Source organism: Triplophysa dalaica, chromosome 8 (genome assembly GCF_015846415.1).
Source record: "Triplophysa dalaica isolate WHDGS20190420 chromosome 8, ASM1584641v1, whole genome shotgun sequence".
Taxonomy (NCBI): domain Eukaryota; kingdom Metazoa; phylum Chordata; class Actinopteri; order Cypriniformes; family Nemacheilidae; genus Triplophysa; species Triplophysa dalaica.
In genome coordinates this window covers 15,850,559-15,866,695 of record NC_079549.1, presented here as the reverse complement: position 1 = coordinate 15,866,695, position 16,137 = coordinate 15,850,559, and the positions used below count along the sequence as shown (strand labels likewise).

The 16,137-nt window shown below is 38.2% G+C and overlaps 2 protein-coding genes across 4 annotated transcripts; one reads left to right on the top strand and one right to left on the bottom strand.

Annotated features, from left to right (window-relative positions):
- Positions 1-4,671: 4,671 nt before the first annotated feature.
- Positions 4,672-10,350, bottom strand: zic2a (zic family member 2 (odd-paired homolog, Drosophila), a). Of its 3 annotated transcripts, none has more exons than XM_056754589.1 (4): positions 9,961-10,350; positions 7,398-8,950; positions 5,931-6,094; positions 4,672-5,648 (listed from the first exon to the last, which is right to left on the bottom strand). In XM_056754589.1, exons 2-4 carry the CDS (start codon positions 8,374-8,376, stop codon positions 5,454-5,456), a joined length of 1,338 nt encoding a protein of 445 aa, XP_056610567.1. In that variant the 5' UTR covers positions 8,377-8,950; positions 9,961-10,350; the 3' UTR covers positions 4,672-5,453. The 3 variants fall into 3 exon arrangements, with proteins under 3 accessions (XP_056610567.1, XP_056610569.1, XP_056610568.1); XM_056754591.1 differs by having other exon boundaries at positions 7,398-8,947; XM_056754590.1 differs by having other exon boundaries at positions 10,178-10,350.
- Positions 10,351-10,614: 264 nt separating this feature from the next.
- Positions 10,615-16,137, top strand: zic5 (zic family member 5 (odd-paired homolog, Drosophila)). The gene is made up of 2 exons (XM_056754588.1): positions 10,615-13,704; positions 15,289-16,137. Exons 1-2 carry the CDS (start codon positions 12,648-12,650, stop codon positions 15,732-15,734), a joined length of 1,503 nt encoding a protein of 500 aa, XP_056610566.1. The 5' UTR covers positions 10,615-12,647; the 3' UTR covers positions 15,735-16,137.

The window sequence follows — 16,137 nt, the reverse complement described above, 5'->3', positions numbered from 1 at the left end:
TCCAACCCTCCTGACATGAAAGTCTCAGTTCTGTAACAGGAAACTGTACTGTACATACAATTCCACACAAACACATTATAAGAAAAGGGTGGTCTAAAAGCCCAGGGTCACAGAATAAAGGGAGGGTAAGACAGAAAGCAGGTCATTTCAAATGCAATGAGCTTTAGTCCCATCATTTTTAAATTAATGCACAATATTTTGTGTTGTTATTCCCTGACATGTAGTTTTAGCACATTTGGCCAAATATTTATATTTACTGATAATTGCTTTTTTTTAAAACCTGACATTCATGAGCTTAGTCAGTGCAGGTATCAGTAAAATGCAGATTTCCCAAACTAATCCTTATCTAAGTAGTGAATATAACATTTTTTAAATGATAAGAACCCTAGACCAATTTTTCTTCTCTCTAGTTAATTAGATAAAAACATAAATTATCGCTATCCTATACATTTTTGTTATTGTAAAGCTAACATTTACTATATTTACTAAGAAAGTATAAATAAACCTGTTGGCTCATCAGATATGACAAACACTACTACCTTATGCTTGCAGTAAGGAGTCCAGACATATTGCTAATAATTAACTTAATTTAATGTGTAAGTAGTTTCCACAAAGAAAGAATCAAACGTACTTATAAATAAATAGAAAAAAGTTCGCGTAGGCTATAAGGACGTGTTTTAACAAGTGTTCCTTTAATTAATTAAGTTTTTATTTCTCCAGTGACAGGTTCAAATCAGCATGCACACATTGCGTCTATGGTCTATGAGTACACCAGTGGAATAGAAATCCTTTCCTGATAGTTTCTGATCAGATTCTGTTTACAGAACTAATGGTAAGTGATAATTGCGGAACCCTTTAGTTGTCCACATTGAGATAAAACATTACAGTTGTATAGTATAGTATTTTATGCCAATTGTTTTATGCCACTTGACTTCATCTCTTAATACTTAAAACATTGAAATCCTGTTTTTAATAAATGAAAGCTTTTGTTATTTATTTGAATATATTCAGTATTGTTTAATTTCAATCACCATTGAACGCAATATCCAGTATTTTCAATTTCGCGGGCTGGGGAGTTTTGGCCTTTATTTAGTACTTTTGGACCTCTGGACTCAATTCTATGTAGTAACAACTTCTATAGTATTTCTATTTTTATCCTCAATGTGATATACTGCAATAATTTGAAGCGAGATTGTTGGCGCTATATCTGAAAACCTGCTTAGCGAATTGGTTATATAGCAAGAACAGGTCCTTTTTGTGATTAAATTGCTTTTTTAAACCAGGTCGCCATGTTTCCACCTAAATTTATCATCACAAATAATTAAAAAAAAAAGCGTTTAAGAAATCTCCCCTAAGCCCCCAAGCATCATATCTACAGGCAAATAAATAGAAAACAAACAAGATGGGTAACCTTCAAATAGTGTACAGTGATCTGTTAATTTTTTTTTTAGTATTTATATAGGGTAGTACTATTTCAATTTTTCTTTTACCCGGGAGGTTGAATTACGTGAGATAAAATAGTTGTATTTTACTTTAATATATAAGAATAAATACAAGTAAATGTGAAGCTTAGATATATCCTTCGATTTCTTTCTCTGTAAATTCGTTTATTTTAAATTACATGAACGACTTACAGAAGATACAATTCCATAAATGTCTATTTTATTGGTAGAAAATATTCCTTCACGGTGGACATCTTTGGGAGAACATTATTGAGAGAGCAACGCAAGGTTACAGCAGGTTACACTTTTAGAGAGCTTTCCGCATAGCTGGCAAATAACAGGTTGTTTTCAATTTATGATGTGTAACTCAATGCAAAATAAAACTTTGAAATCTATTAATTTCAATGTTTTGTGTGTATGTGTGTGTGTGTGTTTTCCCCGTCATTCTGCAACCGTACCACACTGACTCGGATGTACTCCCATTTTTAATAACTGATTCCTATTGCCATTTAACTAATTTCGGTTAACCATACTATTTACAATATGGGATACACTGCCAAAAATTATTCATTTAGCTAAACAGAGTCAATTGCATAAAGAGTAATGTATTACAAGCCAATATTCAAGTTCCATTCGATGCAGAATGGTCCTATTTTTAACAAATATATCTATAGATATTATATTATATCTAATAGCGACGACTCCTACACTGTATAGCAACCTGTCAGACTTAAAGGGGATGCTATTTTGATTGTCTGGTCAAAATTACAGTAGTTCTTTAACAGTATAGTGTTGTGTAAGACGTTACGCAAACGCATACTTCGGAACACTTTGGCCGTTACAAGAACTAAACAAAACGGAAAAATACAAATCCAGGATCAACACCAGTTACTAAAAGGACTAGTTAAGTTTCCAAGCAAAAAAAACAATAGCTAATGCGCCAAAAACAGTAATACACATGTGCATTGTGTGCGTGTGCGTGTGTGTGTGTGTGTGTGTGTGTGTGTGAGAGAGAGAGAGAGAGAGAGAGAGAAAGAAGAGAGAGAGAGAGAGAGAGAGAGAGAGAGAGAAAGAAAGAGAGAGAGAGAGAGAGAGAGAGAGAGAGAGAGAGAGAGAGGGGGACTGCATATTTCTGCAGGTGTGGATGATATCGTCTGGAAAATGACTGCAGCCATTGCTCTAACAAAATGAGATTGTCTGACAACCTCGAACCATTACTGCTCTTGGTTAACATGTCGGTGCTAATTAGTAAAGTTTAAGCTTTTTAAAGTTAATTTAATCAAAAATTCTTAACACACAATCCTAACATAAGCATAATTGGAAACAAGTGATTTTTATTCTTTTTGTTTGTAACTATTATTTTATTCACCCATGATTACACAAAGTGAATTGTAATGTCTGTAATGAAAAATACAATAACGCGGAACAGTGGAGGTGCTCCCTATTACTTTATGATTCCAGTCTGAGAGTGAGTTGACAACACTCGTAAAAAGGTAGAAAAGCCAATCAACTGAAGCATAAAATCACAAAAAATCAAAAATCAAAATATGCTACACATTTAAGCTAACTTTTTAACACATTCTATTTACTTTTTTCTTTGATTTCCTGGATGCCATGCTAATTTAAAATCCCTTATTAAAATAATAATAATAAAATCACAAAAATCCTTTCTCTGACTGTGTAAATGTACCTGTTTTTTTTTAAGTTTTGGTTCAAATTGAAAGTACAGTCGTGAACAGTATTTGTCTTAGGGCAGGTCTTTCTACATGAATCAATATCAAAACCGCATGCATTGAGAAGGAAATGCCATCCAACCTCTGCAGGACGCTGACCTTTCACAGGTCACACCATCTCTACCTAAGCAGGTCAACACATAATTTGAAGTATGCCTTATCAAAATATATAATATATGTAATATATATACGGCGTACTATATCTAACACAAGGCAAGAAGTGAGCGTTTTAATTAACAGACAGAAAAGGGGGTCTTATGGGCAGCCCATAGGCAACAGCACATTAATAACCAGTGTTCTGGTTATATCTGAACGGACAAAATAGCTTTTCGTGGGTGGCATTTATAATGTACTAAACCTGTTTTATGTGAATGAAATGTGTTTATTTAGGTATACATTATGTAGACACCCATGTGCCCATCGTAGAACACTTCTGGCACCGGGTGGTAATTGTAGTGATTTTACAGTCAACAACAAGAAAAGTGACAAACTGTCTATCCCTTCCCCCAGGCTTTACGCACATGAATATTAATCTAATCCTCACAACAGTTACACCACATTGCTCTGGAGCTCTTACAGATAGTGACATGGATGCACATTGCTCTCAAGTACCTATAGTCTATTAATTATCCACGCTGTAAGATTGTTTTCATAACCCTTTTCATGTTGTCAGTGATATAATCAATGGCATAACCAGACATAACCAGACACTATATGCTTTCCTGTTGCTGCATCATGCAAATTCCCATCTTGAATTTTATATAGTTCTTTATGTACTCTGACTACATTTTGGCAACTAAATATTTATCTTATAGCTTCGTGAATACACGCATCGTTTATACGAAATAAATCGCAAATTCACGAGAAATTGAATCGGAGATTTAAGCTAAGTTACAGAAATCGTAAATCACCCCTTACCGCCGAGAAAGGAGTTTTAAAGCTTTAAGAGTGCCAGAGTCAAATTCAAGTTCACGGCTGCTTGATTTAAAATTCCATATTTACCAAAGCTCAGAATGGGTACGGAAGAGGGCAGGTGCAACTTCGTTAAAATTAAACATATCCGCTTTAAGAAACGATAGAAAAGTTTAAGAAAAAATGTCATAATTACATCAATTGTTGTCTATTAACTTGCTTCAGTCGGATGAGGATCGACACCTTATAAGTGTATTATTTAGGTGCTTCAATACTTATATAGCCTACATTGGGGCGAAATCTCTAAAAAATGCTTTTTGTTTTTAAAAATGGGAAATCTCTCCAGTTTTATGACGGTTCCTTTTCTTTGAAAATGTAAAAAAATACATTTTAAGACATAATTTAATATAATCTACTTGGCAAAAGAGTGGCTTTCTGAGTCACCAATTTGTTTTAAAATGAACATTAAATTCCGATTACATAAAAAACACTGATTTCAACAACGAAACTAAATATGTTGGAAAATGCCTAAAAGTTCCACATTTAAACTCATGTGGACATAGCGCGGCAAAGAACATGACGCATTGTAAAGATTATACACTTGCACCACATTTTATTATATCTGTATGCAGTTAAATTCTTATCACAATAATGAAGAAAACACTTCTCAAACTTTGAACAAAAACACATTTAACAAAACAACTGCCCCTGTTCAGCCCATAATTGTACATATTTATAGTAAAGAAACATTCTTTATAAATATTGTTTCATCTGTAGCAAGTAAATACCATAATTTAATTACAAATGGATAAATATGGCAGTCGATATTTACAAAAGAAGGGTGTAGTTACAGATATTTAACGGCACGACATTGATTTGCCCCACAATCCTCCAAATATATTTCACAATTCAAACTTGCAAAGCACAAAACATCACAAGTTAAGCCCAGCAAACTAAGATATACATTCACAAGCAAATATTGTGTCTGTCTTCGTTAAAGGTTGACTTTGGCACTCTTTCCAGTTAATAGATGTTAAGTTACAATCAGTTTGCCTTAATGGGATCACAATAATCATTATGATAATACAACTTTATGGTAATATGTGCACTAAAAAGTCCAGTTAGAGAAATAGCTACCATTGAAGGAACATCTATACACCAAAAACCGACGAAATCTATTACAACCATTGGGGAAAGAGAGTGTGTATGTACAAAAACAGTGTTTGGTGCATTTGCGCACGTTTCCTCTGTTGATGCGAGTATATTAAATCCTGTTGGACAAGCGCATAATATAGGAGCGTTCGTTTGTACAAGCTGTATGGATCTCCTGGTTTTCTGAAATGGTTCCTCTTGGGATGACACAGTCTTAAACATACCATTCACTGAAATTGGACGATAAACTGCTGTGGTTGTTGGAACTGTGCACCGCTGAGGAAGGCGACAGATTGTTGTTGCTTTGGGTCTCAGTGGAGGGGGACACCAAACCAGGGGGTGTTGAAGATTCATAACCAGAACTTGCCGCTGGCGACGAGTCAGATGCAGATGGAGACGATTCATGAACCTGAAAAAATAAAGATTTAAATAATTAATGACCCGCGGAATGAATTATGAGTAGCGAGTATAAAACAACTTGTTCACGAAAAAGCACTGTTAAATTTAGACATGAAAAGCTTATATGAATCAAGAGTTCCAGGACATTCAAAAGTAATATTATGCATTATATGAATCACGTGTGTTGTGTCTTTTATTAAAGTTATTATACATAAGAAATATAATCTTTAATCAATCTAGGGACCAAACAATTGTGTAATGTATTTTATTATTCAACGTCTGTATGAATTACCTTCATATGCTTTCGAAGAGAGCTGGGATGCGTGTAGGACTTGTCACACATTTTGCACAGATATGGTTTGTCCGACGTGTGAACGTGCATATGTTTCTTTCGGTCACTGCTGTTCGCGAAGCGCCGATCACAGCCCTCATACTCACACTGAAATGGCTTCTCTCCTGCGAAGAAAAACGTATAAAAATGCACGGGTTAGTTAAAATCAACACAATAGTTTTCAATTACAAAAAAACTGTAGCTACAGGGAATTATGAAGAAACTATATTCATTTGAACAATATTTATTCGAAAATATTTAAATTCATTGTTTTTGTTCTTTACATATACAGACGTACGGAGCCTACTAATAGTGCCATACGTCTTACAACAACACAGGGGGTCTCTCACACAACCTTATCTACGAAACACAATCAATGTGACAACAAAACCACAATAAAATAAGAAAGTCAACTGCTAGAATTCGCTTTGTTGACTAAAACCAAGATTGAAATAACGGGGACGTGCGTCACTAAACATTTTCCTACAATCACCACACAAAACTTCACCATTTGGTTAGAAATAATCAAAATGTAATTAACACATTGACAAATAGAAGGCTCGATGCCGCCGTCTATTCTAAAGAGGAAATTGCAACCCTGGTAGTGGCCTGTCTAACACATCGACTGTCAATGCAATGGAAAGAATAACAATAGGCCCACATATCGCCCATTCCTAGGATACATTCTTATTTCAATGCCGTTGTCTTTATGCTGGTAATGTTCTGTATTTACTTTTAAATTACATATGCATGTGCATGTCTGCACGTGCAATCTATATGGCCTCTGCAAAGTACTCTGTAATTGTTTTTAAATGTTCTTCACTTACAGAATTTATCAGTATTGCTGTCTGCTACTATAATGCAATCTTTTTATTTTACTAAGAGCGATTAAAATATTCATCATGTGGGCAAAAATATTGTCACAATTAACACTAGTATATTTCTTAATCCTGACGTAGTTACCCGAGTGCCAGAGCATTGGTACACGCGAACATTAAACCGGTTGAAGAGATTTACGGCTGCTCTGCTCACGCGATGAGCCCTCGAGTAGCCTTTGACCCGTTTAAAGTTTATGAACCACAAACCCTCGACAGTCTCTTACATAATTCACTACATTGTTGCAAAACATCGCATTTACTCTCTACTAGACTAGAAGTGATCGTTTCCAGCCGTGTTATCAGATTTATGCACAGATTGAATACTAAACAATGCAACGCGTTTCTTTTTAAAATCTAAGTCTACTTTAAGCGTCAACCTACGTATATTTCAAAGTCTACAAATACATCAATCTGGCAAAATCAGCTTTTTTTTAATCGCCACTATTTACAGCATGATTTGGATATGGTAAACAGAATAATGTAGTTCCAAAACATACTCGCAACATATAAATACGAATGTGTCAAAACGAAGCAAATAAGTCATAATTACCTGTATGCGTTCTCTTGTGAATCTTTAGATTTTCTGATCTTGCGAAGACTTTGCCACATCCAGGGAACGGGCAAGGGAAAGGTTTTTCTCCTGTATGCACGCGGATGTGATTGACCAGTTTATATTTGGCTTTAAATGGTTTGCTTTCACGGGGACACTCTTCCCAAAAGCAGATGTGGTTGCTCTGTTCGGGTCCTCCAACGTGCTCGACCGAGACATGGGTGACTAGCTCGTGCATGGTGCTGAAAGTTTTATTGCAACTCTTCTTGGGATTGCTGAGCTGCTCTGGATCGATCCACTTACAGATAAGCTCTTGCTTAATGCACTGCTGCCTCATGTAGCGAAAGAAGGCACCGGGGTGATGATGATGCGCTGCCATATTCATCCCCATGTTCATATTCATGGAGCCGTACTGGTTATGCAGCTGAGCGGCTGAGTAGGGATCGGTCCTCGGACTGGAGACCTGGTGATACTGATCTGTTCGGCCAAAAACCTCCCCCGGTAGTCCGAGACGCATCTGCCCGTTAAGGACGTTTGGAGAGCCGTGAGATCCATGCTGGTCGTGGATGCCAGGGAACAAAATGTGGCCTTGGCTGTCTGTATGGGAGTGATGGAGGGAGCCGGCAGTGGGGCCGAAGAGTGCGTGTTGACCGCCCGCCGGCGATGATTCCCCGAATCCACGGCTGCGAAAGAGAAAGTCCCGCGTGGAGTTAAACGGCGAGCTCGCATATGACGTGACATGAGCCGCGTGCGCACCCAGAGCCGCTGCGGGGTAACCGGGCGCTTGGCTCGTGAATGCAGAACTCTGTCCGGGAGAGAGATCGTGGTTCAGTTTGAAGGCGCCCATGTGCGCCGAGTCGACGAAGCTGTTCTGCGCTAAACTCAAGTCTCTTTCTTGCATTTCACTGGAGGAGTGATGATGCCTAGCAAATGTGCCCACTCCCAAACCAGGGAACTGATGCCCAGCGTCCAGTAACATGTTTTCGTTAACCAAAACCTGTTATCTTTAAATCAGTCTATGCACAACGCTTCTTCAGTAAAACAAAATAAAATCTAATGCACTACGTGAATATTAACTTCCAGATTTGAAAACACGACATGAGGCGACGAAGTTCGATCCGTTCACAGGAAAAAAAGCTTTTCGTATCGAGTTAGTCTATATTTTTCTTGTGGATAACTTGTTACTCAAAATCCCCAATGCACCGAAATGAGAAGATTCCTTTGCGCTTGTCCTTGCAAACTGAGTCGGTGTCGTTATTTTAAGATTGCACGAAAAGACGAGTAATTATCTTACTGTGTCTTCTCTGTTCTTGAAGCATCTCGAATTGGAATGTTTATTTCTTTCGCTTGTCTATGTTTATCTCGGAGGGTCCCTCTTTCTCAGTGGACTGGCACTACCTCCTCTTACGCCCCCTTTAACTGGAACCCGGTCATTCATTTGGAGCGCTCTCATTGGCCGCCGCTCCTCATCAATCCAAGGTGCCCCTCCAATCGAACGCTCTCCTTTGGCAACTAATCGCTGATCGCCATCTTCCACCTACAATTACCGCCTACTTTTCGGAGAGGATTTTCGGGGAATAGGTTGGAAAGCAAAAATGTTTGCATTTTAATCAGACCGCTTTAAAAGTGTAAATCGATGTCCTAACGGACTCAATGCGTAATCCACAATGCTTTGCATGAACTATAAATACAATATATGCATATTTAATATTAATATAAAATGTTTATGAGAGAATTAACTTATAATAATGACTTAAACAAACAAACAGACAACGATAACATCAATAAATACAAACTCGAAAACATTGTTCAGGGTGCTTTGAGCCATCTGCACGTAAGTATCCAAATGATAGGCTATCGTATGAATTTAGACTGTAGAGGATTTAAAAACGAGTCTGCTCCCAGCTATGCACGCAGTGGTCAGCCAACATCTGAATAAAGGACGAGAGGAAGCTAAATCACAAATAAAATCTGATTTATAAATAACGTTCATACATTTAGCTATGATATTGAAATTTGTTATAGGCTACCAAAAAATACATTAAAACGATATAGTTGGGGGAAAGAAGGCAAAGGAAGTGTATGTAGTATAAACCAATATCATCTTTGTCGCTTCTACAATAACTCTTCTTGGATTAGAAAATGCACTGTTTGTTAGACTGTAGCAAATATGCATAAATAAATAAATTACTGTAGCCCCATAATGTACACAATTTTATTTCCTTTACAAGAATATACATCATTACAAGATAAAAGGTTTAAAATGCATTAGCAGATTACGTGTGATGTTAATGTCCTATGTTTTGACCTGACATATGAACAAATGAGTTTAAGAATATTATTTCTCTAGATTACTTCATTTTTAATGCATGTTGGTTTATATCCGAGCATAATCTGGTACACTTTTAATAGAAAAATGTGACGTCACGGACCAAGAGCCTGTCATTCCGCTTGAAAATAATACAAATAACTTAATTGTTTAAAACATATATTTTAATATTATGTGTTTCAAATATTTTGTGGTTATGGTCCCAACGGAACAATATATGCGCTTATATCTTACCTTGCAGGTTACCTTGTTGTACACTCCCTGACAATAATGAAACCGTCCGAGTGGAGTTATCCAAAACCATATGCTAGAGGGTTATTACGTTATAGAGTCCAAGTCAATGCACATAAGTCACTCGAGGGACTATTTAGGGTCTACCAAAAAACCTTTCACATAAAGCATCCGAGATTGTATTTAAATGCTGACTTTAAGTAAATGGAATTTTACTTACAATTTATATGAACCTATTAGTCCAATAAAGTCCCATTCCTACACACTTTATGTTTTCTTCGCCTCCAAACACTTTAAGTTGTAAATAAAAGAGCGAAGGATGTTTAAAACTTCGAGAATTCTGTGTGCCTCAGCTCAAAGCCATGCTGTCTGAACGTTATGTACCATTCTTCCAAGACTATTTCTACCCTCTCCACAGGAAACGCAGGATCTGATCCAAGTTCAAAGTCACGTTTACCGACCTCTCTAAGAAGTTCTTTATTTCTCCAGAAAACCACAAAACCTTTCTCCTTTTCAATGGGCAGTGAGAAGAAGAAAAATTAGACAGAGTGCAGTCGGGCTGGAACGCATAGCTGCTGTTTTTATTCTTTCCACTGTTTCGAGGAAGGGAAGAAGTTCCAAAAGACCAAACTGAACGGTTCGTTGCGTTATAAAAATATGTGTATAAGGCTATATATTGTTTCTCATGTGAAAACTGACATTCCAAGCTGACCTTTAAACCACTATTTGTGCACAGGAATAAACATAGGCTACCTCTAGTTTAGTCTACATGAAATATGGCTTTCCAAAAAATTTGAATGCTCTTAGACAAAGCGACACGACATTTCTTTCAAGTCTGACATTATCAATATGGCAACCCATTGTTGGATACTTTTCGTGACCTTTTTTTAAGGGTGTTTGACCTCCGACCCGTGGAGACCACATATGTTACCCTTTGAACTTATTATGTTAAGAAATCTTCTCTGTTCAAAGGTTGAAGGCGGACAAGTGCTAGCCATCTCCCTCCGTTATGTCGTTTTCATAAAAAAAAGCTACCGAAAATTCTAAATGTCCCCTCACAACTTAGTTTTAACTATATTATTTATTTGTTTTGTATTTATCAATTTAGTTGTAAATTGCCTTGATGAATATGATTTTTTTACAGGAGTAACATTCACTCGTGACTAAAATACTATTCTTAATACAATTCAGAGGTACATTTTGGGATGTCTTAAATATTAATGCTTTGGGTTGTATTAGAATTAACACTGGCAATTGTTGCACTTTCTGTTTAATTTGAACGAAAAACTCATTTTCAAATAAGCCTATAAAGATAGTTTGTCAAGTCCTTAGTCAAAGCAAACAAACAACATTTTTTACAATGTTTAGTATTCTTAAAAGGAAATAATATAAAAATATAATACCACATTTATGTATTTTTTTCATTTAAAATCAATCTAAATCTAAGCCTGCTCTGCAGTTTAACCATTTCGTGTTCTTACTTAATTATTTTTTTCAGTCATTTTTTGAAATATGGTAACAACTGCCCTGAAGCATTTTGAAAGCTGTGTTTGAATTAAGACATATTAAATCAATGGCATACACTTCCTGCTGAGTTTAACATGGGCTCTGTAAATTGTGGACGTGCACGGTGACACACGCATACAGCACACACAAACAAACAAAAAGATGAAATTATGTCAAATCTTTCTTAAATGTTATAGCCTATCCACTGATGGCGAAGACAAGTTTAAAATACGCTTGCAGAGTTTTAGTAGGCCTAACGTTTTTTAATAGGCTACAAAATGACAGCTTATTCTGACTACACTGGATTTCACCCAGGAATATCTGAAGGAGACAAGTGGATTTTCCCCCAAAAGATGTTATATTTACACAGAATACATTTATTTGTGTATTTTAATATAAATTTAACTGTTCAAATATATATTCACGTTGCTGCGTTTAAATGACATTACAATAAACCTATCTTGACAAAAATGCATATTGCGGGTTGTGTGTATTTAGCCGTGTTCCCTTTTTTGGTGGCAGAACTTTGACAATCAAATAGTGTCTTGATTTTTTAAAATGTTTTATCTTACTATACTTACTATACATTAGGCTGTGTTAGTCTACTAAAATCATCCATGAAGGAAAATATGTACAACTGAATTTTTCTGTATAAATTGCTGGGTTCACACTAAACAGCGTTTTTTAAAATGCATTTTATTTTATGGATACCGGGAGGTATCAATATGTTCAATATGTTCAATATGTTTCATGTATGTCTGCATCTCTGTTTCGTACATAGAAAAAACATCCTTCCACATGTGTGTGTGTCTTGGTAAACAGATTTGCCTGTAACTTTGCGAGCACAACTTTCTGGAGTGAACAGTGATGAAGAGAGTGAGGGGGCGGAACCCCGCTGAGCCTCTGCGCTGAAAGACAGCCAATCGCTTCGTTCTCTTAACTGCCAGTCACCGAAATCTGTCCAATACCCGCAGTGCCATTTCTAAACTCTATTCCCCACTGTGTCCTCCAACTGTTGTATGTTCTGCCAATCGCTTGAGGACAGAGTGGGAAAAGGAGCAAGCAGAGTTAGAGGCAGGACAAAAGAAGTTCTATAGACGGCCATATACATATATTTTAATGGTTTCAGAAGGCCTGTAGTTTGGGAAAACAATAGCAGTGAGGGTGGACATGACAGCGTAGTGATGGAGCCCCCTTTAAGCAAGAGGAATTCGGCGTTAAGATTAGCGGATTTGGCATCGACTCAAGCCCTTCCTCATCAGAATATGACAGGCTTCCCGGGGATAGGGGGGCATCACCCGCACTCCCACCATGCCCACCTCCACCCTGGGGAGATGGGCAACGACCCCGGAGTGGCTCTCACTCCATTTGGACCCGAGCACATGGCACAGACCAATGCTCTCAAACTTAGTCCCTCTCAGCCTGTTCAAAGCCATCTCGAAGCCCAGACCGCGGCATCTTTCACGTCTTCTCAGACCACAGTTGGTTTCCCCGTGGCTCACCCCCACACAGGCTACGCCACCAGCAGGGACTTCATCCTCAGGAGAGAGCTCTCAGCCTCTGCTATGCATGCACTTGGCGACCAGCATAGTTCCGCCTCCTCCCCTCATCACCATGGCATGTTCATTTCCCCAACAGGTGCTTATGGGCACGCGGAAGGTGGTGCCCATCCACTTTTCTCTGGACTTCACGAGCAAGCGGCCCCAGGTGCCCACCACCACCACCACCATCACCATGCCCTTAACGGGCAGATGCGTCTGGGTCTACCGGGGGACATCTACGGCAGGCCAGAGCACTTCGGCCACAGGCCCGAGCACTATGGATCTTCTTCTCTACACGGCTACAACTCCATGAACTTAAATGTGAACCTCGCCACGGCTCCTCACGGAGCCACGGGAGCGTTTTTGCGATACATGAGACAGCCCATCAAGCAAGAGTTAATCTGCAAATGGATTGATCAGGAGCAGACCTCGAAGAAACCCTGCTCGAAAACTTACAGCACCATGCACGAGCTAGTGAACCATGTAACGGTAGAGCACGTAGGGGGACCGGAGCAGAGCAGTCACGTCTGTTTCTGGGAAGAGTGTCCGCGCGAGGGAAAGGCGTTTAAAGCCAAGTACAAACTTATCAATCACATCCGCGTACACACGGGAGAGAAACCCTTCCCGTGCCCCTTTCCCGGTTGTGGCAAAGTATTCGCGCGCTCGGAAAACCTGAAGATTCATAAGAGGACTCACACAGGTTAGTTCAAATGCTCTTTGGGATAAACTTTATCCATTTACGATTAGGTAAATGTGTATACGAATGAGATGTTCCATTGTACTTTACGCGTAATGGATATGTTTTATATGTCGCGACAATATGTGGGAAAAGAAATACGTTCTTGTCCCCCCACCCCACGCACAAATTTTCCCCTCTACAAACAGAGTCGTTTGTTTACAGTGCGCATTGCCGAATTCTTATGCATCCTGCTTTGCCAAGCAAATTGATCGTCTGAAAAGAACCGTGTGATGTTGATTAGTCTCGTGTTATTTTGCAAATGCAATGAGATATCAACTTGCATACGAATCGTAGCAACTTGTGCGTATGGCAATAGTTCTACACTGGAATGATCAGGCTAGTGCTTAAATGTGCTTTTATTGATGCGTTATTTTTTTAAGGAGACAATACTGTAAGGTGAAAAAATTAAGCTGCAGTTGAGAGCGTGTTTCATAATTTAAATGTTTCGTATGTGAAAACTCCAGAACAAAACAAGTGCGAATTTTTTATTCTCCATGGGGAAACCATGTGTAAAAGTTAGTAGCTTTCTGCACGTGTTGTCTTTTTTGATTCCACACGAGAACTGCGGTTAGTTTATTAGTTCCATACTAATGCAAATGTAACTTATTTTGATCCACCAAACTGTGTTGGTATTACTTCGCAGAGCAAGTAAGGCCTATGCCTTCGAAGGCAGAATCCTAACATATATTGTTTAAATAAACATAGTCGCTTTGGTAGCTGTGCTTTCTAATGAACTAAATCATGTTAAAATGGATATAAACAATATAAGTTCTCAACTCATCTGCGAGTCAGAAGTGTGTGGGAGTGCAAGCCAATTTGTTATTGCCAGTTGTTAAGACGTTGCATTTTTTTCTAAACTATATTTAGCCAGCATTATGTTCTGCTCATAACACGTGCTGACATGAATTACCCCCTGAATATGTAGGCTACCGTATCAAACCCACCCAGAGTAGATATAGATCATATGCTTATGCTGGCATCTTGAATTAACATTGAATATGCGTCAAAGGGTACATGTTATAATGACCCACGTTTTCACGCAATGACACAGTGATCGCGTTCATTTTTAACATTTTTTATCCTTGAAAATATGAAGCCGAGGCAGTTATTATACTTCGGGCATATGGCGGGTCAAAATGTTTGTGCAGTTGCTGATCTGTCTGAATCACTGGCGTGTCCTGTAATAACAATGGACGAAAAATACAAGACGAGATTTTGGCAAGCTTCAGTTGAAAAGTATTTACAGGGAACAACAATGTGGTATGTCTGAACATTCAGATGTAATGACAGAAAATAAGTAAGCCACTGTTCAGTTAATGTGTGATATTGTTATGATTTTGCACAATGCTCTATATTCCAAGGACAAGCATAAATAATGCACTTAAGCCATGCATCTATTTCTGCTAGTTAACAAGGAAAAAAGGCTTTATTTTCTTAGGAAAACAAATGTCATTACTTTCACAGGACCTCTTAATTTAAAATATGCATGGATGGTTTCTTTATCAAAGCTATATCCATATCTTCTATGTTTTTCTTTTCTCCTAGGTGAGAAGCCCTTCAAATGCGAGTTTGATGGCTGTGACAGGAAATTTGCCAACAGCAGTGACAGAAAGAAGCACTCTCACGTCCACACGAGTGATAAGCCTTACTTTTGTAAAGTAAGGGGTTGTGACAAGTCGTACACTCACCCAAGTTCTCTGCGCAAACACATGAAGGTTCACTGCAAGTCTCCTCCGCCCCCTTCCGCCAACACAGGCTCATCTTACCATCCCTCGTCTACGCCGATGGGTGATGCCCTTTCACCCAACCTGGAGCCCCACAGGAACCGATCGTCGAACCTTTCGCCTCAGGTGACCAACCTCAACGAGTGGTACGTGTGCCAAGGAAGTGCCGGACCAAACAATCTACACACACCCTCCAGCGATGTGCCAACATCGGAATCAGACGACGAGGACTCTTTCAGACACACAGATCCAAGAGCAATGCTCTGATTTTAACAGCAAGGAATATATTCATTTGGAGTGGTCCCTAAAACACACACAACATTTCAAGTGATTTAATTTGAAGGACACGGAAGAGCCTGTGGACAACAGTGTGTGAAAGAGTAATTGCCCCCATGTTTGCTATTAAAACAGAGCACTGATGCAATGGATGGTATGATGTTAATACATTCATAAAAAGTTGTTACATGCAACCTAATAGTGAAACGTGGAATTTAAATGTTACTCTTGAAATCATCACATTTTGTTAAAGTTTCCTGTGACATATCATCAAGTAACTTCATGAGCTCAAGATTTATGATTGGTTGTTTTTTAGCATTAGGCTACATCCCTAAAAAGTTGTTACATGCAACTTAAAAGTGAAACGTGGAATTAAATGTCACTCTTGAAATCA